At 37.6% G+C, this 25,476-nt stretch overlaps 1 protein-coding gene across 3 annotated transcripts in view; it reads left to right on the forward strand.

The window, feature by feature from the left end:
• Positions 1 to 14,997: 14,997 nt before the first annotated feature.
• The window catches only part of LOC132151563 (protein sidekick-2-like), a 135,345-nt gene continuing 124,866 nt past the window's right edge, over positions 14,998 to 25,476 (forward strand). For all 3 annotated transcript variants that reach the window (XM_059559754.1, XM_059559763.1, XM_059559773.1), the window contains exon 1: positions 14,998 to 15,265. In XM_059559754.1, the coding sequence (XP_059415737.1) occupies positions 15,073 to 15,265 (193 nt within the window). In that variant the 5' untranslated portion in view covers positions 14,998 to 15,072. The remainder of the gene's footprint in view (positions 15,266 to 25,476) is intronic.

Raw genomic sequence — 25,476 nt, forward strand, 5'->3', positions numbered from 1 at the left:
ACTGTAGAGATTTATTTATTATATAGGCAAGTGGCTCAGCTATTACATCTACTATGGCTTTGAGAATCTTACTGCAGATTCCATCAGCACCGGCTGTATAGGAACATTTCATTTTATTTATGATATTGGTTACTTCTATTTTACAGGAAGTTTAAAAAAGCATGAGCTGGGATAACTATTTTTAAGAAAGAAACTATAATTTTCAGCCCCTGATGAATTTATATGTTGAGACAAATTTTTACCAATAGATGCAAAGAAACTATTGAACTTATCTGGAAGCTCAACGCTCTTTGACATATTATTTACTGTGGTCTATACTGCGGTGTCTGGGGTAACAGACGACTTCGTATTCCGGCCAAGTATCTCATTTAACACATTCCATGATTTTTTATGTTATGCAGATGCAAGTTGTAAAGTAATGTTTATGTTGTGTTTATATCTAATGAATCTCATCTGTGTATAGGATGGGGGAGTTAATTACCCCCTCTAGCTTTTAAAGTTTACCGGTGTTCAATCACTGTTCAGCTTCAGCGCCTTTCAAGCATGTCAATCCCTGGCATTATTGACTAGGGATGGATTAATTGAAACAATCACATTCTTCCTAAAAAAAAAAAAAAAAACCATTGCTAATGCATTGTTCAGCTTGTGCCAATTAAAAAGTTTTGTGTGTGTGTGTGTGTGTGTGTGTGTGTGTTTATAATTATTGATGAAATCAAAAACCCCATAACATACGTTTTCATGAATAATTTAAATAAAAATCAGACATAAATGGACTTCAACGTCACTCACCCACTCTTTTACACTGGGGTCACATCAAATAGTCTGACAAGCAACAATCACAGGACTGAAAACACAGTGCACCTTTTTGAACACACACACACACACACACACACACACACACACACACACACGCACGCACACGCACACACACACACACACACACACACACACACACACACACACACACACACACTTTATTTGGTTCATCAGGTTGCCACCAAGAGACCAAAAACAGTTGCACTTTGACTACATGTTTTAAGCGATTTGCTTAGCCATGCTGCTAATTATGTGTTCTGCTCATCAGGGACATAAAAGAACAGACCCTCTCCACTTCATTAGGCCAAGAACACATTGTACTTCTGATTGTTTCTCCCAAGTACAGAGTTCATTAACTCTTTTGGAAAGGACCTGCAAAAGCGAGCTTGCTCCGTTTTTACAATGTATTGCATCAAATCCGTAACTTGGTCCACTGCGTCTTCTGGATACGCATGGATTCTGAATAAATGTCTCATTAGGAGCCTTTTGAATTATCTAAAATATGAAGAGGAGAAACAAAAACAGAACAAAAGAGAAACGGTACATGTAGTTTATCCATAATTGCTTGAGTCAAATATATGTTGTTTGTAAGCCAGTCGCCATTGGTTTGTGGAGGCTATAAATCTTTCGATTTACCTGTTCGTGTTTTCTCAGATGATGGCTTCCCTCAGGTCTCTGATGCCGGCTGCAGACAGCATAATACACCAAGCTCCAGCCTGGAGCTTTTAATTAACACAGAGATTGCCAGAACCGGCTTCACCATGGGAACTAACATTACATTAAATTGAACCAGGTATTGATTGTTTGTACTTGTGCTGCTGCTTCAGTTTTAAAATTTTAGTAGCTAGCATGTGGTAGGATAGAGTTTAGTGATTTTTGCTAAAATGTGAGAGCCTTTCCTCAGAACTAATGCTTTGAGATGGAAAATAGAACTTCACTTGATAAAACTGAATCAAATAAGACCAGCTAAATAAATACAATAGTTCTGTTTCAAAATCGTGTTTTACGGCATCATGGCTGTATTACAGACACAAAGCCTGTTTCGAAACAGTAGGTAGCAAAATAATGGTGCCTCGTACCTTATTTTGTCATTTTAAAGCTGCTGTGTGTAATTTTAATTTGTAGAGACAACTGTAAGCACTGTTCGTTCTCTGTTTTGTTGGAGAAGCCCAAAATGGTGCGTTTAACCCTGTTTTTCTGAACTATACATATCAAAGCAGCTTTACAGAATAATACTGCAGTAATAATGTTTTAAATTCTACAGGGTCATAATTCAGCAGTTCCATTTAAAGCTCAATTAAAACATCATGGCCTAATGTTTTGAAAAGTTTAATAGTAATAGCTTTATGAAAGGCAGTTGATGAAACACACCACAGATGAAACACTTATTTTGTGAAGTGAAAATAATATTTTTTGATCGTGTGTATTGTACTCAATATGTTATATATATATATATATATATATATATATATATATATATATATATATATATATATATATATATATATGTATATATATATATGTATATATATGTATATATATATATATATATATATATATGTATATATATATATATATATATATATATATATATATATATATGTATTGTACTTCAACTTAACAGTTTTTTTTCAACCGCTTACACACATTTTCAAAACTTTGTCATGCATTACGTCAAGTCAAGTCACCCCTTTAATTATTTAGCGCTTTAAACAATAAAGATTGTTTCAAAGCACTTTACAGTATTAAATAGGAAAATAGTGTGTCAATAATGCAAAATGACAATAGTAAACACTCAATTTTCAGTCAAAGGCAGTTCATCATTGAATTCAGTGATGTTATCATCCAGCTCAGTTCAATTTAAATATCGTATCTGCGAAATCAATGTTATCACTGTATATTAAGTGTCCCCAACTAAGCAAACCAGAGGCGACAAATTCCAAAAAGGAACCGAAACTCCATCGGTGACAGAAAGGAAATATTGTTTAATATCAGTACTGTTCTGTAATTATAAGATTAATTTTGACTGCAGAGTATAGAGCAAAATGTTCAAGTCAGATTCTTTCGTCTATTAATGTTTTTCCCATTCACTTCAGGGTCGTGATGAAATCCTGATGGCTGAATAGAGTTGAGAAAATCAGTGTCACACACTGAAACTCGATTTCTCACAGAGGCCACATTTTTGACAGAGCGCTCAGGTTCGTTTAACACCTGTTATCTGACCATGTCAAAAAAGCAAATCCAAAGCTGTTCTTTGAGCGGCAATCTCTCTAGCCGGAGCAACGCTAATTATACAGGATTTAAAATAGCCATGACAGTTTGCTACATCATTTCAAGTCCTGCTGTGGTGCTTTCTGGAAAGGACTGCTAATGAGTTTTGAAATAATAAAATAAACACACATACAGCGGACTTGAAAGGTGTTTGGGCACTTGAGACTAATTTGACATGGCATCGATTTCTAAATGTAACTCAATATCAAACCAAGGGGCATCTGCAATAAAATTATTATAGACCTTTTCTTCAGAAATAACTAAGAAGGTGTTTAAAATCGTTTGACATATAAAGCAGCATATAAAACAGGTGACATTTCAGAAGAAAGCACACCGGCTTTCTCCCCTGCAATCAAACAAAACAGGCACAGATTCTGAGAAGACTCTGAATGGAAAGCCCGAATTTCCTCCAACAGGGTGCACATGTTTTGAAAAGCTACGTGAGGCTCTAGCCTCTAATTTTCTGCTGTTTATCTTGACAAGGGACACATAAAAAAGCTACAAGAGTTATAAAGGAGGCTGTGTTCTTTCTCCTTTCCATCTCCCACTGGATACCCACTTTCAGCATCAACAACCAAGAATAGAGGAACTTCAAACAGCAACACTGCCGACAGCTGAGGCTCAGAGAGCCAGAGAAAGAGAGAGGATGACATGGCAGAGAACAGAAAACAGATATTATGAAAAACAAAAACAAAAAAAAGTATATTGGGTACCACTTTCCCTGGATGGAAAATAGCTGAAGGTAATGAAATGACTCCCTTGAGGGCGTATCTGCAGTATCCTTCAGTGAACCTGCTAGCCGACACTTTGTGTTTGGCAATACACCTGCAACTGATTCTGGTGAAATGAGGGAGAGATGACGGGGGAGGCTTGAATGGAGAATAGTGAAAGTAATAAAATATAAAGAAGGGATATATCTGACATCATTACAGGGATGTGTCTTCCTTTAGAGGCAGAGCATCATGATTGAACATGCTGTTGACTTCAGTTTCTACTGAAAGTTTCAAGCAAAAACGAACACTTGGCGTTCATAACTTTTTAAACATACTCCTGCATAGTTCATTTTTTTAAGGTGCACATTTCTCTGGCTGATACAGCAAAGGGTGTGGTTTGGTGTTCCTATAGCTAATTTTGCATAATGATTAATTTTTTTTTTAATTTTTAAAAAGGTTTTTATTTAATGAAAAATTAGCCTTATTAAATGAACTATTATTTATAAGAATTTTTCCTTCTGGTGCCAGAAACTTTGGAATGTTGGTCAATATTTTGCTAAATTATTTTTGTGTAGTGCTGGCACCTTGTCTTGTTTAGGCCTGTAATGGATAATGATGACAATAAAATCGCTAGTATGCGGAAACAAGTCCATGTTTTAATAAATGATTTATTGAATCATTCAAATCAAACTATTCATTCAAAACGGCTGATTCATCACAAGTCCCTGCATCCCAATGTGCATACTATCCACCCTATCTGCCCTAATTAGTATTGAAAATTAATAATATCACAAAGAATTTAGGATGGATAGTGTACACATTGGGACGCACTGGCTCACTTGATTCATTCAAAATCTGATTCATTCAAGGAATGAAACACTGTGTTGCTATCCACTGTTGAATAAAATGAATAGCACATGAGTTCTGATTGGCCAATCGCCACTATTTAGTTCGTGAATTATCATAAGTAGAGATTTGTAACTTTTAATTTGCATGATAAATTTGACATAATACACATTATTAATCTAAAGGGGATGGTAAGGGGGGAAAGTGGTTTTACCAAGGGGATGCTTTCAGTTTTTAGAGTTCAGAGTCCTCTGAAACCCAACACCTCCCCCAGCTTCACCTGTCTATTCATGCAGCAGCAGCATATCTTACATGCTCACCACAGCATGTCTGTGCATCCACCCGTTGTCATGATTGAAATACTAATAATAATTTATTTCCCAAGTGAATTTGTTTGATAATAGTACGGGAGAAGGATTAAGCTGGTCATGTGATCTCAAAATACCAGCCACCATGAGGGGAAACCATCTTAATGAAGAAAACAACAACTGTATTCTGATATGGTTGAAGTCTTCATCTCAATTTAAAGTATGTCATTTTAAACACTTCTGTTAAATATGCTAATAAATAATAAATAAATCAATACACTTCTTCATAAAAACATATATCCACAGTCAGTATGACACATTTTATTTCCGTAATCTAATTTCTTCCCAAGCGAAACAGGTCATTCCAAAAAAAAAAAGTCACGAAGAACTTGATATTATCCATAGTGAACTGATTGGGTGGTGAAATATGATGGTTACATATCAGAATGCTGTCAGGCTTTTGGGGTTGAAAAAGTAAGGGGTTTGTGACATCAACCAAAAAGCAAAGTAATTTCAGTGGCTTGGCAAGCTACATTTTGATAAAAGACTATAAAGACAGCCTTTTTAATGTTTTCTTTGGAATGACTTGCACCAATGAATCATGCACGATAAGACAAGAAATGCACATAAGGAAAGTAAACAGGGTCAATTTTGATTTCATGCTGAGTTTAAGAACATTCTGGTACACTTATGATGAAATAGCCAAACTATGCCAGCCAGTGTCCCATTTATAGACATGAGATTTCAGAGAATGCATTTGAAACTAAAGGTCTCCATCCAACCATAACACAGAGAGACAGTTTTATCACCATACATTCAAACCCTCTTTGCTTTCTCGTATCTCTTAGTGAATAAGTTGCTTTTCCAGACGTTAGGCTGCTTGCGGGGTGACAATGTGTTCCAGCACCGCCGAATGGGATAATACAAAATTGTTGTTGTGGTTCATTTAAATCTCTGAGTTGAATGTTAATTTATTCAAGGACTTGACATGTGCCCTTTTTAGTTTTCCACATCTATCTGAATGCCCTCTGATGGCAGATGCACAAGAACCCTTCTTGCTGTCTTACTGATAATTTGTCTCCACTCTTTAGACATCAAACTATCAGATGCCCTTTCTAGGATCCTTTCCAGCTCTGAAAGCCAAATGCTCACAACAAGCCTGATGCTTGCCACCCTTTTGAGCACCAAAACCTCAGATCCCAGCCATGCTGTTGTTGATTCTCTTCCATTCTAGGCTTAACTAGTGGTAAATGCTAGGACTGCTGTTGTTTGAAAAAATCATCAAAAATCAACACCCACATTAATATGTACACAAGTTTATGGGAATGAATTTCTATGTCTTAATGGACAGTGTAAAATACAGGTGTAGAAACAGATTTCATTCAAAAATGGACATTGAATTAAATGTGAAAATTTGAAGTAGAAACACTGAAATTGTATTTTCTTTCAAAATGTTCTTGAATAATCTTTGCTTTATTCACAGGTTCTTTTTTTTTTTTTGAGGTGTATTTACAGAAAAGTAGAGGAATGATCTTGTAATTAACATACTAAATGTGCACAGTGTGACAAGCTTCAGTAATGTACTTTTCAAAGAATAGTTCACCCCAAAAATAAGAAAATTTATCATTTTCTGTACTGTCATCATGGCACTTCAAAACATCCACAATTTTAGACTTAGAAGTTAAATTTCTTAGGTTAAACTTTCACACCTGAAAACTTTAGTTGAAATCACAGACTTCCGGAAGTTGTGGCAAATCACAGCTTCTCCCTCGAATTCAGGTCTCCAAATAATACTTACAGTATCCAAATAATAGTTACAGTATACCAAGTACACACAAATTATATCAATTAATCATTGCATGAATCTCATAATAACTAAAATACATGGACATTTAGTGCCCTATTTTAACGATCTAAACGTTAAGTGTAAAGCGCACAGCGCAGGTGCACTCAGGGTGTGTCCAAATCCAATTTTGCTATTTTAACAATGTAAAAACGGGATGGGAAAATGCAAACGGTGCCGGACTGAAGCTAGCAAACACACTTGTGCTGCGCCTTGCGTCGCATTGCGCCGGGTGTATGATAGGGCCCTTAAACTTAATTTAACAAGTAATTACATGAAATAATACTGTGAATACATGTAGGGTAAGAGCAAATGCGTGGTGTATAAACTAAGCTATCGAGATATGTAATCTGTTTGTCATGCTATGCTATGATCATATTCAAATCTTCCTTCAGACAAAGATCACATTCACACCAAAGTCCCCACTCTACTACACCCTTTCGCACTGATGTACATCACAATATGGAAGAAAGGAAGAAAACTTTTGAGGATAGGTGTTGTAGGTACAGGGGTGAAAATGGTATCTAGATTTTAGATTTAATACAGATTTGGGAATGAGTCCAGGGCAGAACCGGACACTGTTGTTGACTCAACTGAGAAGGAGAAATATGTATCTGGACGATGCATATTTCATGGTCTGAGCTGCACTTGAGGATGTTTTATCCCAGAGAGGTAGCATTTTTCACGTTTCAATCTGCTTGGCTTTACAAGCATTTCAGGGACGGGGCTTTGTCTGTGAAGGATGATTTCTCTCCAAGGGGAAATCAGATTTTCCCAGCTAGACATCCTGTTTAACAGAAGCTTAGTAAGAGTAATGCTGTGATATCATATAATTGTGTACATGTGTGTGTGTATGTGTGCCAGTGGACATGTGGTGAAGACATTCTCAGGAGAAGGGGCTTATCAAAAGGAACGTATGTCAAATTAGGATAGTAGCCATGGTGGGAGTCAAACCACAGAGCCCCAGCTCTAATGAGCCTCCAATCCAAAGCATCACAAAAGCCTATGGGATCCTGTCGAACACCAAACACTGCCAATCAGACTCAATGCACAAGCCACCGTATTGTATCCCCAATTTCCCAGACTGAGCCAGTCTGCGATTCAAAGATGAATGAAATTAAGCTATTCCATTTCTGTTCGTTCAATCTTGTGCAGAGGAGGAGTGTAAGAAATGCGGTTTTCCTCAGGATGGAATGACAGTGCTATGGTTTGACAGGCGAAAGATTGAGACGAAGCTGAGAAATAGCATGTAGGCAAGTGGGTTATATTATGTGGCTTGAATTGTATTCTCGCTCTGAGGTTAATGGGCAGGTCCGATTGGCATTCCTGAAACTTTGCTTGACGTGCCGTATAGAGCTGTCACTAGACGCAGGCTCATGGCTATGCGTTTTCCTCTAGGCTTTAGTTCCATGGGAAATATTAAACAGGGAGAAGGGTCTGCCTCAAATTCAGAATGAAAAATGTGACATGTGTTCCAGTGATAAACCGAAAGAGAGTCTGCATTGTTGAAAAATGATCCTGCGCGCCATTTCGAATATTTCTTTATTTGAAGCACCTTATGACACATGTGACACATAATCCCTAGTGATTAATGACTAGTGTGTGTGATCAACTGAGAACTAGGCCAAACACAATGAGCAATGTTGTGTGATGCACTATGACTACATCGAACCAAGCCACAATTAAATGTAAACATCCAAACAAAGTATGGATTATGACTGGATGCAATGACTGTACTCCATGCAGTGGCAGAAATGTGTCAACATGGAAGAGATTTAGCTTTTGTGTGTGTGTGACATATCAGGACACATATTTGTATAATGAAAAGGGCATGACAAAGGAGAGGGTGACTTTTCAGGACATTACCCCATGTCCCCACTTTTCAAAACACATATTAATCACACAGAATGGAGTGTATTGAAAATCTGAAATAGGACAAAGTTTCCTGTGAGGGCTACATTTAGTGTTGGTGTAGGGTGATAGAATATACAGTTTGTACAGTATAAAAACCATTACACCTATGGGATGTCCCCACTTTTCACAAAAACAAACGTGTGTGTGTGTTTCAAGTCATATTCAAGGAAAAATACTTGTGGGCAGCTTTTTCAGCCAGACCAACTAATAATACAGAATTTTCAAAAACACACATTTCAATAGCATATTTCAGCATAAAATCTGACATGAATTGTCCTGTCACGTCTGTCTGGAGTTTTTCACATTTAGGGTTCTAAGTTGCACCATAGATATGTATAAGTAGATGCCACATTAGACAGCCCACCCAGACATGTTGATTGCTCCTGTCATCTTGGAACGGTCATGTGTCGTCACCGGAAAAAACTACATTTAAATTTTTGGAGAAATAGGCTTACGAATTGTGGCCCATAAAAACAGATGCTAATAAGGAATCTACCTATACATAACTATGGTTTATGCCTAAAATTGCCTAAAATAACCAGGCATTTGGTTGTTTGTGTTACTCTGATTGATCGTTGTATGACAACAAAGTAAAATGAGAGTCATTCATAAGCATGGCGCCGTCCAGAGGGATCATGCGCATTACATGTTCACTTGATGTTTCTTTCTTTTTCTTACATGTTTCTTTACAAAGTGACATCACCAACTACTGGCCTGACATGCATAATACTACATTTTAAATTGTAAAATGGAAAAACTTGTTGTTGTCTAAATGTACCTTAGAAATTTTTCTTGTCATGTTCTCATTGGTACATTGTATTATCTTTTTATTTATTCTAACTTCTCATTAGTTAACAGTCATTGTCTTGATGTCTTGTTTAGTAGTTCTTTTTTGAAACCAAAGTCTTGTATTTAAGTTGTATTGTTTGCCATCTTTCCTAGTTTTGTACTTAAGTCCTTTACACTGGTCCATGTTCCAGGTCATTGTTCATTGTCAAGTCAAGCATAGTTCATGGTTATACAGTATTTTGTTTTATTTGGATTAAGTTCATTATTTATGTTTTTGGATCATCACTGTTGTAATTAAATTGTGCTTGGGTTCTCTGCGTCTTTGTCTAATTCAGTTAAACTATGTTAAATGTCCCATTAAAGTTGTTTGTTGTGCTTTAATAGTGTTAAAAGGCTTATACTGCAGGTTAGTCCAGTCTTACATATTGCCATATTGCACTTTGCATTAATTACCATTTATAGTAATGAACATAATAGTCTCCCATTCATAGTAGTGAACATAATGGTTGACAATATTATTTGGAGAATAATCAAAATGAAAGGATGTATCTTTCATTCATGATATGTTTAATTGAAGAGTTTATCCAGAATAGAAGAACAAAGGCCAAAATGCTTATTACATATACACTGTTTTTCCATATACACACCATTTTTCGTTGAATGTCCGGAAAAAAAAGGCAGTGATGTAAGATGACTCATAGCAATGATGTAAGATTTTGGTCATAGCACCTACCCCATTACTGTAGGAATTTATTCATCCATTTTAAATCTGTACTATTTTAAGTCAAACAGAACACAAACAGTAAGACATGGTGCAGGACCTATTCCCTCACCAGTTAACTAGTGTTTCTTTCCACCTGCCATGTCTACCTGGGTGCAGTGCACAGCGGGATAATAACGGCAAGACAGGCGCAATTTGCGTCTGCATCAGACTGGGAGCAGAAAGCTGCCACCCAGCCTGCGAGTCTCATCATCTGAGCATCATTAAAACAGCCATGAGAAACGCAGCTCGACGTGGCTCCAGCAAGCATGGGAACCCTGCTGCTGAGGCGATGCGGTTCTGACGAGACGTCAGGAGAGCACGACAGCATGGTGTGCGGAGCAGTCCCACATGCCGTGAGCTCTCTGTTGCTTCATTAATGGAGAAATGCTTTCTTGAAAGCTGCAGAGCAGCATTGTGTGTGTTAATCAATATGGTTCACTTCTGCCTCATCCACCTTCGCAGTCAACAGTTCAAGGCCCAGACAGTATCACTCATGAGGTTTATTTGGTTACTGTTCTCCTTCTGCCCAGCCCATATGTTAATCATATTAAGCAGTGAATGTTGCTTAATTAAAAACCATAGGCAATCTGTTGAACATAAAAACGTTTACTCAGAGGTGGATCCCCTGAGGGCTGAAGAATAAATTTATATTCCATGTTTTAATGGATCACAATCAGCTTTATTCATTAGAATAGTCAAGTCAAGGCAAGTAACCTTTATTTCTATAGCACTTTTAACAATACAGATTGTGTCAAAGCAACTGTACATCATTAATTAGGAAAATAGTGTGTCAATAATGCAAAATGACAACAGTAAACACTCATTTTTTGGTTAAAGGCAGTTCATCATGGAATTCAGTGATGTCATCATCAAGCTCAGTTCAGTTTAAATAGTATCTGTGCAATCAAGTCGATGGTATCGCTGGAAATTAAGTGTACCCAACTAAGCAAGCCAGAAGTGACAGCGGCAAGGAACCAAAACTCCTTTTGTGACAGAATGGAGAAAAAACCTTGGGAGAAACAAGGCTCAGTCGGGGGGCCAGTTATTCTCTGTACTAGATAATCAACATGCATCATGACCATCATAGTCACTACCGCCCTCATCTCAGTCTTCACTGTCATCACCATCCTGCGATGACTGAGAGAGCTCAACACGTTATAACTTAAGAAAACTCATGCAAATTTAAAAAACACCAGCAAATGAAGAAACATCTTCATCAAAACTAGTGTTGCAAATCCTCACAACACATGCAAATTAAGAAACGCACTGCAAATCTTCACAACGCATGCAAATTAATAAGCCCGCTGCAAATCCTCACAACACATGCAAAATAAGAAATGCGCTGCGAATAGCGCTGACCACAATAGAAATGTTTTAAGGGTAACCAAAAAAGTGTCGGACCCAGCTGGGATTTGCTTATTGTGCAGTGGCTACTGGTCAGTGGAGTTGTTGGTAAACTGAAAGGTAGTTTTTTTAACACCCTTTTTGGATGTTTCCTTTGTCTTTTGGATATTTTTAGCCTAAATAAGCTGAATAATTACACGATTAACTATGAAACGTTACTATATAAGATGGCTAACTTTAATATCCTCAACTAACTATAATTTTAAGGTTAATGAAAATAAATTTGCAATGCATAATTAATTGTTTCATAATTTGCTTGTGTTGTGAGGATTTGCAGCACATTTCTTAATTTGCATGTGTTGTGAGGATTTGCAACACTTGTGTTATCAAACTGATGAAGATGTTTTCTTCATTTGCTGGTGTTATTTTATTTTTTATTTGCACGTGTTTTCTTAAGTTGCAGCGTTTTGAGCTCTCTCTGCCACCCTACCATCCTCACAAAAGTAAAACTTTATGTTGCAACTACAAAAACAGTGTTTAAAAATGTTTAATAAAATATGTAAATGACACACCTCCAGGCTTGCTCGCCAATATTCAAAATAGTTTTTAAGCCCTGTCACTAACACAACCATCATTTGCATCTGTACTATCATTACCATCAACATCATCACAACTATCATCAACACCAACAGTATCTCCATTACTATCTCCATTACCACTATCATATCTATCATCACCAGCAGTATCTTCATACCACCACTACTATCATCATCACCATCACCACCAATGCTATCATAATCAACACAGTAAATATCATAACCAACAGTACTGTCATGATCACTATAAATACAACATCAACACTGTAATGTTTACCATCACATCTATCATCACTGGCAGTATCTTCATTGCCACAACCACTATAATTATCACCATCAACATAATCAGTCACTATCTGTATTGCCATCATCATCATCATCATTGTTAATGCTACAATAATCAGTACAGCTACTATCATAACCATCAGGATTGTCTTTACCACTATCATTACCACATCAGCATCATCAACAATCTCATGATTACAACCATCACATGTATAATAACCGGCAGTATCTTCATTACCACCAATACTATCACTACCACCATCAACATATTCAGTCGCTACCATCATTACCACCCACCATCATCATCATCACCACCAATACTATCATAACCAAAATAACTATTATCAGCACCAACAATAACATCATTACCACACTAACATCATCAACACTGTCATGTTTACCACCATAATCACCACCATCATTTTCACAATCAACATATCATCATTACCATCATCATCATCACCAATACTATCACTACCACCATCAACATATTCAGTCACTATCATCATTACCACCCCACCATAATCATCATCACCACCAATCCTATCATAACCAACATAACTATTATCAGCACCAACAATAACATCATTACCACACTAACATCATCAACACTGTCATGTTTACCACCATAATCACCACCATTATCATTTTCACAATCAACATATCATCATTGCCATCATCATCACCAATACTATCACTACTACCATCAACATATTCAGTCACTATCATCATTACCACCCCACCATCATCATCATCATCATCACCACCAATACTATCATAACCAACATATCATCATTACCATCATCATCACCAATACTATCACTACCACCATCAACATATTCAGTCACTATCATCATTACCACCCCACCATCATCATCATCATCATCATCATCATCACCAATACTATCATAACCAACATAACTATTATCAGCACCAACAATAACATCATTACCACACTAACATCATCAACACTGTCATGTTTACCACCATAATCACCACCATTATCATTTTCACAATCAACATATCGTCATTGCCATCATCACCAATACTATCACTACTACCATCAACATATTCAGTCACTATCATCATTACCACCCCACCATCATCATCATCATCATCACCACCAATAATATCATAACCAACATAACTATTATCAGCACCAACAATAACATCGTTATCACACCAACATCATCAACACTGTCATGTTTACCACCATAATCACCACCACTATCATTTTCACAATCAACATATCATCATTACCATCATCATCACCAATACTGTCAAAATCAACACAAATATTACATCAACAACAGTATCATAATTACCAGTATCAATACTACGTCAGCATCATCAGCACAACTTTCATTGCCAGCAGCATCTTCATTCCCATCATTAACAATATTATCATTGTCACCAGTATCATCACTACAACTACCTTGACAATCCTCACCAATACTATCATTATCACCACCACCGTAATCTTTGCCATCTTACCACGCTCAGAGTTTAAGGATTGGAGCACATTTGTTAAACAACACCTCACATGCTCGTATTTAGAATGTGAGTTAACATTTTGATTTTTGCCTCCTGCTCAGTGTGGGAATGAATGCGGTTTCTGGATGTAACTTGAACAGTTGTGCAGTACGTGAGTCATAGCATGCTTGGGTAACGAGTGCAGTAGTCTGTGGATCTGTTTGGAATTTAAAACCAGATTTGTGTCCTCAGGATCAAAGCTTACACTGAGCCTGCAGTCTCACGGAGAGAGTCGGGTGAGAGAGAGGGAGAGAAAGAAAGAGAGCCACTAATAATAATGTTGCTCTATGAGCTTGTGCTCTTTTGGCAAGAAGAGAACTTGCACTGTGGAGTTACAAGGAATTTTAATTAATACGTTCATAGATAAGCAGAGCTCGCTGCCTGTTTGAGTTAAACACCCTTGGCATTTTCGTAAACATGGTCTCGCCGCAGTATGAACATCCAAACTTTGAATGATGCTGGATGGATCTATTATAAACATAAATACGTCGTAATAGGAAGATGCGGTTCTTCCATCCGCCGCGTGGTGGCGACATCCCGCAGTGAAGCAGTTCGCCTTCAGTCCTGAGTTATCAGACACTCAAACATTGTTGCTCGCGGTACCTAAAGGACACGGACACTGCATTTTTGGGGGGAGCACATCCAAGATTCCGGACGGAATATTTCCTCATCGAGTCTCCACTACTTCACCCCTTACTTTTTTCCAGCAGTGGCTTTTTTAAAAGCATCCACTTCGAGAGATGCTTAATGACGCGCAGGGATGCAGCGGAATCGTTCCTTTGAAAGCAAATGATTGAATTGATCTGAACCCCGCTCACAAAGGTTTCTGAGATTAAACCATTCTTATTGCCTAACTTTTTGTAGATACATATGAATAAATAATCAAAATAATTAATAAAAGAAAAAAAAGATTGTCATGTGAAGTCGTGCTGTTTATGCAGTTCTTAAACTTTTCTTCATCGGACTTTGCAGCAGTTTATTGGTGCCTGACGCATAAAGACTGATTTATAGACTCCTCCTTATTAAGCGCTGTTTGGGACGCACGGGAGCGATGCGCTCAGTGTCTCGCATCGCTTTGGAGAAACCGGGACTACTGCGCAACATGTATCCAGCGCGGCGCGGGCGAACGCGTGCTGCGGACTCACAGACGCGTCGGAGCATCATGTCAAGGCGCGCGTTAACTCTGAAGTGGAGCGCCGGATGGATTCTGATGTTTTCATTCATCACTAATACTTGGGCGCAAGGTAAGCGTCTCCGATCTTATTGTGGCCCCTGAGACTCCGAGCTGCGAGTCACTGATGTGTGGGATCTATGGAAAGAATCCTTACTGAATGCTAATGGAATTCCAGTCATAATTTGGAACCAATTCTAACGGGACCAAACATGAATCCTATTATAATCAAAAGGAGCATAGCGGTTAAAATGAAATCTCCAGATTGTTTCCACGATTTCAACTTATCCACATATTAAGGTCACTTCAAAATTATAATAGCAATACTATCAGTATTCCTTTGAGAATAAAGCATTCATTATTTAACAGTGAAGTTTGTAATTGTAGTATGATATTTGCCGCTGTGAATTTGTTGGTGATAAACATCTATCTCAGCTAAATTGTGATCAGACCATAGAAAAAGACATAAATACCAAAATGCAATAATGGATGCCAGCTTTTGTCAAGAAATGGTGTGTGTCAAAGCTGAAAGAAAATTCCAATTACCATGCTGTCTTGGCCATTTGGTATGAAGAAATACAATGTTCTGCTCATATTTGGCCAATTTCAGAGAATTGATTAAGAACTGTGTGCTGTTGTCAGATTGACAGTAATGTTAATCTATGGTAATGTTCCACCATGTCAGTTCTTACACGGTTAAGTAAATTCAACATCTAAAGAGAGCCTTGTGAAAGGATAATGCACATTTTCTATATATTTGAAATTTTTTTTTTTAGTAAACTAATAAATGAAATACTTACTGTATTGATTATTTTGAGAAGAAGCTGTATAAAGTTATTGTGAAAAATTCATCTTATTATATATATATATATATATATATATATATATATATATATATATATATATATATATATATATATATATGTATTTAAAGAAAATACATATTTTAAATGAATACAGTCACGTTCTGGTTTGAAATAACATTTGCTCTTTCCTAAAGGTATTCCCCAATTATAGCAATCAATGATTATAAATAAGCCAAATAAATAAAATAATGCATATGTGCAAGAGAGACAACATGTTGATTTTAATTGACTTGTTGAGCAACTAAATAAACATGCATTTCTAACTAAATAAATAAAGAACTAAATTAATATAATTGCATCAATCTGCTATTCATCTCCCAGATCGTTATAACATTGCTCGTATGTCCAGTTCACTCCTGAGGGGATTTTACCTTTTGACAAGGTGTTCTGCTCTGTCTACGGGGTGCATTTCTCATCTATTAGCTGCTGTAAAAATGGCCTCGGCATCCGCAGGCAGATGGCTGATATACAGCCCAGCGATCCATCCTGGTTGACAGATCTTAAAGCACTGGCACTGGTGATTCATTCACTGTGAAGAGGCATGGATAGGCTGAGGTGCATCTGATAATTACAATGCCCTAAGCATTGGAGTGCTAAAAGCAGCATGATCCTTGAGCATGTCAGCCTTTGAACAGCCACACTGGCGTATAAATGTACCCCTATCTTATCTATGAAGCCTTCAGCCATCCCCTATTATACATGGCACAGTGTTGCTGACACTTATTAGCATCCTGTCATGGAGCGTTTGCATACTCTAGCGTGCTATAGACAAGCTGTGTCCTATGTTTGTTTAGAGCTGGTGAGGGCAGCTTTGTTTTTCCTCATATTGATCAGATCCCTGTTTTCATCCTTAAGTGTACTTTCAATGCCCTTGGACAGCTTTAAGGGAGCTTAGCGGTGACTAAAAGGAAACCCAGCACTTTGGTCAATGGGTAGAAAAAGCTCTCTGAACCCTTTTCACCTCAAGTCTTTCTCTGGTGATCAATTGCTTGGTTCCACTTGAAGCTGTCAGACCTTGCAGGTCCAAGTGACCAAATGGGTACCTGTCACAGAGGGTGGCAAGAAGACGCAGCAGCAAGTCAGAGGCTCTTTCCTTTAGGGAGGGTGGCATTAACCACCATCGAGGAGCGACCAACCACTGATGCCCAACGTTCCCTCTAGCAACCATTAGCAACAGGGCCTCTGTATTTGTTCTGAAGCTTCCCGCTAATGAGTATCAGCATGACTGGTGCACAGGGTACGGCAGAATGGGATCAGTCATCCCCTGCGGAGGGTGGGGAACACAGAGTATTCCATAAATTAGGAAGGCTCAGAAACTGAAGAGGTCTCTAGGGAAGTAGAGGTGCCATGTGCTTGTTTTTTCCATCCGAAGGCTGAATATGATTCTCGTGCTGTGTTTAATAGCGATCCGGGCTCTAATTCCACCGGGATACCTGATAGAGTCCGCTAAAAGAGACGGCTCCAACAGTATGACACTTATTTTGCACTCATTGAAAAGCAGAAATCCCCTTCGTAAGGCTGACCACCTTTGGAGAGTGCTACCATTTAACCCGTTTACAAATGCCTTCCAAACACTGAGGAAAAGCATGGAAATGCCCTAGAACATTTGTGTGTGTGTAGACAGTTTATTCTTTGGACTTTCAACTAATCCCGACTGTTGTATTGCATTTTCGAAACAGTGTCTTTGTGGCACTTTGTTGCATCATATGACAGCTGTCAGGCATCTTTAAATCTTCTGATTATATTTGATAATCCTCCATGCTCACAAAAATGAATTCGGGTGGAATCCACATTAAAACGGCCTGCTCTGTTGTTTAAGCGGGATAACGTGTGCGCACAGGCATATGTCAAGACGTCAACAGTCAACAGAGTCACGCAAGTCTAACCCAGGAAAAGCTCCAGGAAATTCGAGCTGCAGTCGAGGTAGTTTAAATTCGCCACCATGCGGATGTTCCCCTCCTTTGAGGGCACCAGTAAAAGCTTGTTCCAATATGAACACATGGGACTCGAGCGCTGTTATTTGATGTCCCAGATGGGCCATAATGAGCATGGAAGACCACAGCTCCCTAGATGCCCTGTCATAATTATGTGCCCGTGCACCGGTTGTGGCATATTTATCTGTACGCGCCGTGACACTTATTTAATTAAACGTCTTTGAAGCAAGGTCCCGGCATGGCAACAGATGTCTCGTGAATATTTGACAAAACGCTTGCCGTTTTCTGCAAGCCCTAGCTGCGACAGCCCCAATGCAAGGCCCCCAGGTGAAACAGACTGACAGCCCAGTTCTTGCGATCCCACGCCGTCTAACGCAGTAGCTCTTCCTCGTTCCTCGCCACTGCAGTCTGCTGATGTTTATTCATACAGCCAGTAAACCAAGGAATGAATAAATGGCTCGAAATGAGGCCCGTCGACCTCTGCAGGGCTCCACCTGTTTTTTCATTACTAGATGTCAAACTTTGCTTCTTATCAGAGCGGTGGCTCACGTTAATCTGCCTAGAGACCAGACCAGACCGGTAGCCTAATATTAGAGAACCTGTATACTGACTGTACGAAGCCTGTATCTCTCTCCAGGAGGCTTTTAAACAGACCCGTTCGAGCGTTAAACTGTTTGGATAGTGCAGAATGGAAATATAATCAGATAAGTTTAGACTTTAGGGCCCCTGTCTAGTAATTGCTGTGAGCCTTAGGGGGTATGACTGTCAGTGTTTGTGTGAGGCCAACGAGAGTCAGATCTAGCACTGCATCCATGAAATGCAGGCTCCTAATGCAGTCCCCGAGGAGATCCGACTGTTTGCTATCCATTCGTTGCGAGCGCTCGAAAGAAGCCGTTTCATTATTCTACCACAAATGAATGTCTTTTTGTATTATACCACTCGAATGCCATTTTTATCGGGTTTGATTCTGTCTCAGTAGTCAGTTGGTGCAAACAAGGATTAATCCATGAAGCTTTTTTCAATTCTGTGTTAAACCAAATCCTGTGAATATCTACAAATATCATTTGGCTCCGGAATTTCAGGCTGGCTCCAATCAGTAAGGAAGCAGTTTTCTGTCAACGACCAGCTGCTGAAAGCTACTTGCTTGATGATGATAATGAGAACCCTTAAGTTTGTAATCGCCTACTCTCTTAATATTGCTACAGTGTTCAGTTTTACTACAACATTATTTATGTCGAGAACATATAAATGTTTCTTCACAGTTGCTGAGGCAAAGTGTTCAATTTACGGCCTCAGTATGTATCACGTCTATTCATTGCATGGCACTTAAAGGTAGATGCTGGTTCTGTAGTTGAAGGTTGATGCTGTGTAATGTTTACTTAATAGTCAATGTTTCTATGAAATACCAGGACCGATCTTCTGGAGCTGACGATGAGTTACATTTTGTGTTGTTCAGGCTTTTTTGCATGCTATTTGAGAGACTATCACTGCATATTTTGTGCTTAGAATGCTGGTCTTCATTGTGAGATGTCGATAACAAGGTGTTTTTGTTCAAAAGGCTTGGTTTACAAACTAGACTAGCACCAAACCAGCATAGAAATCATGCTGGTCTAAACTAGACTTGTCTGCAGGGTTTAACCGAGTCACTCTGATGACAGAGTCTTGTATCTGACCATCTAAATGGGTATAAGATTAATGAAATTGCTGAAATTAGGGATCATTGTTAGTAAAATAAGATATTGTACAAGACTTCAGAAAATTTGATGCTAAATTCTGTTAAAAATACACCAGTGTTTAAAAAAAAGAAAGAAAGAAAAAAGTGGCTTCCTGTCAGAATCACTGTTTGCGCTGCTCGATATTTGCATGAGTGAGCTATTTATTTCTAGTGTACTCATTCAAAACATCTTTTCACTGTTCTGTTCCAAGTCAAATTAATAATCATAATTTACTTAAGTGCAGTGTTTGGCAGGCTGATAAATTGTTTGCTGTTGGCACAAATTTGCCTTTGAACCTGGAATAATAAGTGAACAAAACTTTCCAAAAATTACTAGTTTTTAATTTGATCATAAACATACATTGTACATACAAAGGTAATTTCACTGCATTTTTAAATGTACAGCTACATTATATAAAATGATAAATGAAACATTGCACAACACTGCAGTTTGTTTCTTGTAGTACAAATACTGTACATAACAATGACATTTCAAAGCCACTTAAAGAAAAATTTCGACCACTTTTATTTTGGGTGTTTAAAATGGTCACACTAAACTCCTAACCTGCTGCCTATTAATAGTTAATTAGGTCTTTAAGTTTAGGTATGGAGTTGTGGTGCAATAGGTGATTGTCTTAAGAAACATTATTTGTTATGATGGTTGAAAGTCTCTTCACATCCCGATAGTAATCATTAAGTGGTCTAGATGTATTTATATATATTTTAATTTTTTTTTGTATTTATATATATATATATGTCAGTACCATCAGCTCAGAGCTGCAGAAAACTGTGGGATCCTAGTACCTCCATCTATCGACTGGAGAAGTCTGGTCAGAAGTGGCTGGCCAATTCCTAGGAAAAAGATTTTAAGACAACTTTGATTAACTTTTTTGATCCATTTCATATGTTGACTACTCTATATTATATATACAATTTTATTTTTATTTAATTATATATGTATAATAAACACATTACATAAAACGTTTCTTAAATGTGTATATATAATATAACCTAGAGTAGTCAACATTTGAAATGGACCTGAAGTTGTCCTAAAACCTTCTTATTAGGACAAATTAGTTTTGTCCTAATAAGATAACTTTTAACTTTTTATTTTCTTTTTTTTCTTTTTATGTGTGTATGTATATTATTAGTATACAGACATACTGTAGGTAAATATAAACAGTACACTTATGTTTAGGGAATGTTTAGCCCATGTTTAGGGAAGGATGAAGGGGTTAACCATACTGAAATGAATCCCGTTGACAATAACTGTAATGTTATGGATGGTATTTAGGAAAAGAGAACACACTGTAAGTGTAGTAAACATAGTAATCAATGCATACGCGTTAATATTTGCCAAAAAAATGCTGTAATATAGTCGTTGCTGTAAATGTATTTTACGCTATAGGAGCAGCCCCTATTCTCTCCAAAATTAAACACAAAAACTGATTAATGCTGTGTTTCCACCACAGAAAAAAAATAAGTGCTATAATATAAATGTAATGCAAGTGTCAACGTAATAATCATTGAATGTTATGGGTCAATATTTAGCGATAATTGCTGCAAATATAGTTGCTGCTGTCTGTCCCGCTTAAAACCATTCAAACTGCTTGACAGCGGATTTGTTTGGAACTATTGAGAGCTACATGAACCACGTGACAGCGTGGCGGCGAGATCAAAGAATGTCGCATCTCTCATATTTAACGGCTCTGAGTGCTATCAGGCTAAAGTTAGGATTTTCCAAGATCTCCTATAGCACCTGTAATAGTGAGAAAACGTGTCCGTATATGGATATATATATATATATATATATATATATATATATATATATATACACACACACATACTCACACTGACACCTGAATGTTTGCTGGCAGGTGCATTGGACATTGAGAATCTTTCAAGAGTAAAGTAAAAAAATGGCTTATGAAGGTCACAAACATGACAGTCTGTTTCAATTAACGTTTCATATTTTTTTTAAATTTACTGCAACGTGTAGGATTTTACTTTAAATGATGTACTGCAACAAGACCTAACTGCAACTAAAATGCAACATTGTGAAATGTTGTTAAAATGTTTCGTGCTTGCTGGGATGCCAGCCACAATATCATTCAATTTGATTGTTTAATGACAACATACAAAACTGACCCTGTTTACTTTACATTACTCATTTAGCTGACGCTTTTATCCAAAGCGACTTACAATTGCCATATATGTCAGTGGTCGCAGATCTCTGGAGCAACTAGGGGTTAAGTGTCTTGCTCAGGGACACATTGGTGTCATACAGAGGATTTGAACCCGGGTCTCTCACACCAAAGGCATGTGTCTTATCCACTGCACCATCAACACCCTACTTAACTCTCTGTTTATTCTCTAGCCACTTATTCTCTGTTTTTGAGTGAAAATAAGTGATCAATCTGTTTACTAAAGAAATACTAAATCTGTGATATTTGAAAGAAAACAAGTCAAAAAATATTAATCCAATATTTGGTAGTAATATAGCATAACAAGACATTTATGAGAACTTTTTTGTAAGCTTCTCATTTTTTTTTTTTACTGGGAATATTACAAGTGTATCAAGGTTAGAAAAAAAGAAATTTTTATTTTCTCGAACCTTGGTACACTTGTGGTGTACCGAGTAAAAACAAAAATAAAAAAAAGCTTACACAAAAGTGCTCATAAATATCTCAAAACAAGTTTTTATACCCTGTGTCAACAGAATCAGTAGTTTTTAGTCCAGTGCAATACAAGATGTTTGCATATTCTGAAATGCATTTCCATTATTTTGACATGATCAAAATTCTTTTTTCTGTACCTGAGCTCAAATCAATCTACAAACAACATAAGCTGCAATAGAATCTTTACAATTCTGTTTTGCAGGCAGACCATTTGATATTTAAGGTGGGTGGAAACAGAAGCTGAATGCTGTAAGATTGAATGCTTGATGAGATGGATGTCAATAATGAAATCCCTGCCTTTGGAGGAAACTCATTATTTCAGGGATAGTTTAAATAAAAGAGCATCAGTGTGAGTGAATTTGGTTTTCATTTTCTGTTTGACTGCAACAGAGAGGGGAAATGCCGGTGGTATTACAGGCTTAATAAACGTTCTGCATGTGCATTTGCTTCAAGATAATTTGTCAAGAAATTCGGGGCAAATTTTGCACAAGTCAAAGTGTAAATGGCTGGTGTGTACGTGTGTCCTTATGAAGTCTCTATTTTGTGAAGGCTGTTTCTGAATATCTGCAATGCACAGTGAGAGTCTTCTGAAGAGACCTTGGCCAATGACATGCTTAGTGTAGAAACGAAATTAGCAAATCTTTCAAAGCGATCTGGTCATGGCAGAATTACTTTGGAAAGGAAGAAAATGTGATGAAATTCTGACAAAGTGTCATTTTCCTTCTGCATAAAAGCTTGTTTCAAGCCTCTGGGCTGTTCAGTGTAAACATTTAAACAACAGAAAGCTTGACTGAAGGGAAACAGCAGCTAGAAACAAAGCCCTCTACATCTTTTCCCTCATTCAGCGTCATCCTCCTGGGAAACTGGGAGTGCATTCTTGTGTTGTGAATAAAATAGCAAAGTGGCAACACGACCGTATGATAGAAACATTGATAGAAAGATTGAAAATGGGGGAGGTGGAGGGGTTAGAGGAAAGCAAAGGAGATGCAAGCCTCGTTTTCTTCTGAAAAGCTCCAGCGCTATGAATCCATTTATGCGAACAAAAGACTGAGCTCTATTGTTCTGGCCATACGTGCTCAAAAAAGGTGCTCAATCCAAGCCCGGCCAATCATAACATGGATAATTTTACCCATAAAACCCACAAAACAATCTTTTGCTCTCCGTTCATCAGAGAGCTATCTCTCTGTAACACAAAAAGCCCTCAACACAGAGCTCTGCTGCAAAGCATTTTAAGTGGTCTTTTACAGATTTCGGGGATTTCGCCTTCGCTAAATTTGGAGTTTTGTGGCTTTTAGTACAGATCTGTAAAAAGTTTCAACAAACCTTTTGTACATACAGTATATATGTTTTTTTTTAAAATGTACTCTTTCACTTACAAGACCAAAAACATTGCTTTTTCTTGCCCTCTTAAGAATCTAAGATTTTAAATGTTGTCATAATGTGTTGAGGATAATGTTTCGTAAGTAATGTTTTGAGGCCCTTTTATGAGAAAAAAAGCGATGAAGTTTCATATAATAATACAGGTGTAACATTAACTTAGCATCAGTTGAACATTTTCAGAGATATTTAGAAATTCCAATTTCATTTTCATAATTTTATGATTTTACATTTGCAATCTTGATGTAATTGATGTAATTTCTATCTATCCATCCATCCATCCATCCATCCACAGTATTAATAAACAACAGGAATTCATAATTTTTTAATTGCTTTAAGTTTTTGTCAGAATGCAAGTATAAATATGAGTATCTGTCAGCAAATGCTAAATTTAATTTAGACGGAGCCCTTTGATGTGTCCTTAACCACAATTGTGGTTTTAATCGGATAAAAGTCACTATAAAATTACCTGTTTTGGATCCTGATTGCAGAGCCACAATCTCCTTAAGACCTTCCAATGTGTTGTCACCATTAGTGACAGGAAGACGTTTCTGAAAGCGCGGCACACCCAGCGTGGCTGTGGGTGGAAATGTTTCAGATTGTGAAGTTGTCTCCTGTCCCATCACCCCCCTCCTCCTCCCCCCCCCAGCACTCTTCCCTCCATCCTTTGGCAGTCGGCCTGGACATTTGGCTGGCTGGGAGCCCCTGGCTGCATCTCAATGCCTTGTGCTGGGTATTGATTAGTACAAACGCTGAGCTCTCCCCACCAGCACAGACTCAGTACGTGCGAGAATGTGTGGCTGTTTGATGTCACTTGTGTTTCTCTGTCTCCCATCTCGTTTGCGCTTCTTCAAATGCTAGCGACGTAGCGAGCGGCCCTGCAGCCGTCTCGTGCGCTTGATGTTTCTTTGCATCGCACCTTGCTTGCACAACAAATTGACTGCTGCTTTGAGGTGGAAACTCACGAGCCCCTGGTGTGTTTCTGAAACTGGTATGTGTGTGTTCATATGTATTCGTGAGTGTAGTTGTACAAGGAATGAGGAGAATATATAAATGTTGATTCACTGTTCGCTCTCGCTACAAAAGTTCCTACGCTCACAGGTTCGCTATTTATCCCGTATAGTCAGTCGTGGCATTAAAAGGAGAAAGTTCACCCAAAAAAGAAAATCCTGTCACTATTTACTGAGCCTCATGTTGTTCTAAACCCACATGCTGTTCACTGGAATTCAAAAAGAGAAAGCTGATATATATATATATATATATATATACAATGTGTCAAGCTCCAAAAATGAACAAAAATATCAAAATAAACCCATGTAGCACTGAATACGTTTAATTTTCTTCATACAGCTTCAGTGCACTATTTCAATGCACGCATTAATATGCTGTTGAACACACTCCTTTAATTAAAAATAAAGTTTGAATATAAATATTAACTATTTAAGTTTAGAACAGTGATAATTGGCTTTCAATTACGTCTAAGTAAACATTAAACCTTAACATAAAAGTAATTATTCAAGTCAATAATAAAGCATATTTGTTGGCATAGTCTTAACTGCACGATGATTAAATAAACCTTTAATTAAATAATGATTCTTTACATGAGAGGACTCATTAAAGCTACTAAAAATATACATTCCCTTCTTAACAATATTGTTGTATATATCCTTTCTTAATATTGATGACAATAACAACAGCATGTCTCTTAGGCTGCA

The sequence above is a fragment of the Carassius carassius genome, chromosome 1 (assembly GCF_963082965.1).
Source record: "Carassius carassius chromosome 1, fCarCar2.1, whole genome shotgun sequence".
NCBI lineage: Eukaryota > Metazoa > Chordata > Actinopteri > Cypriniformes > Cyprinidae > Carassius > Carassius carassius.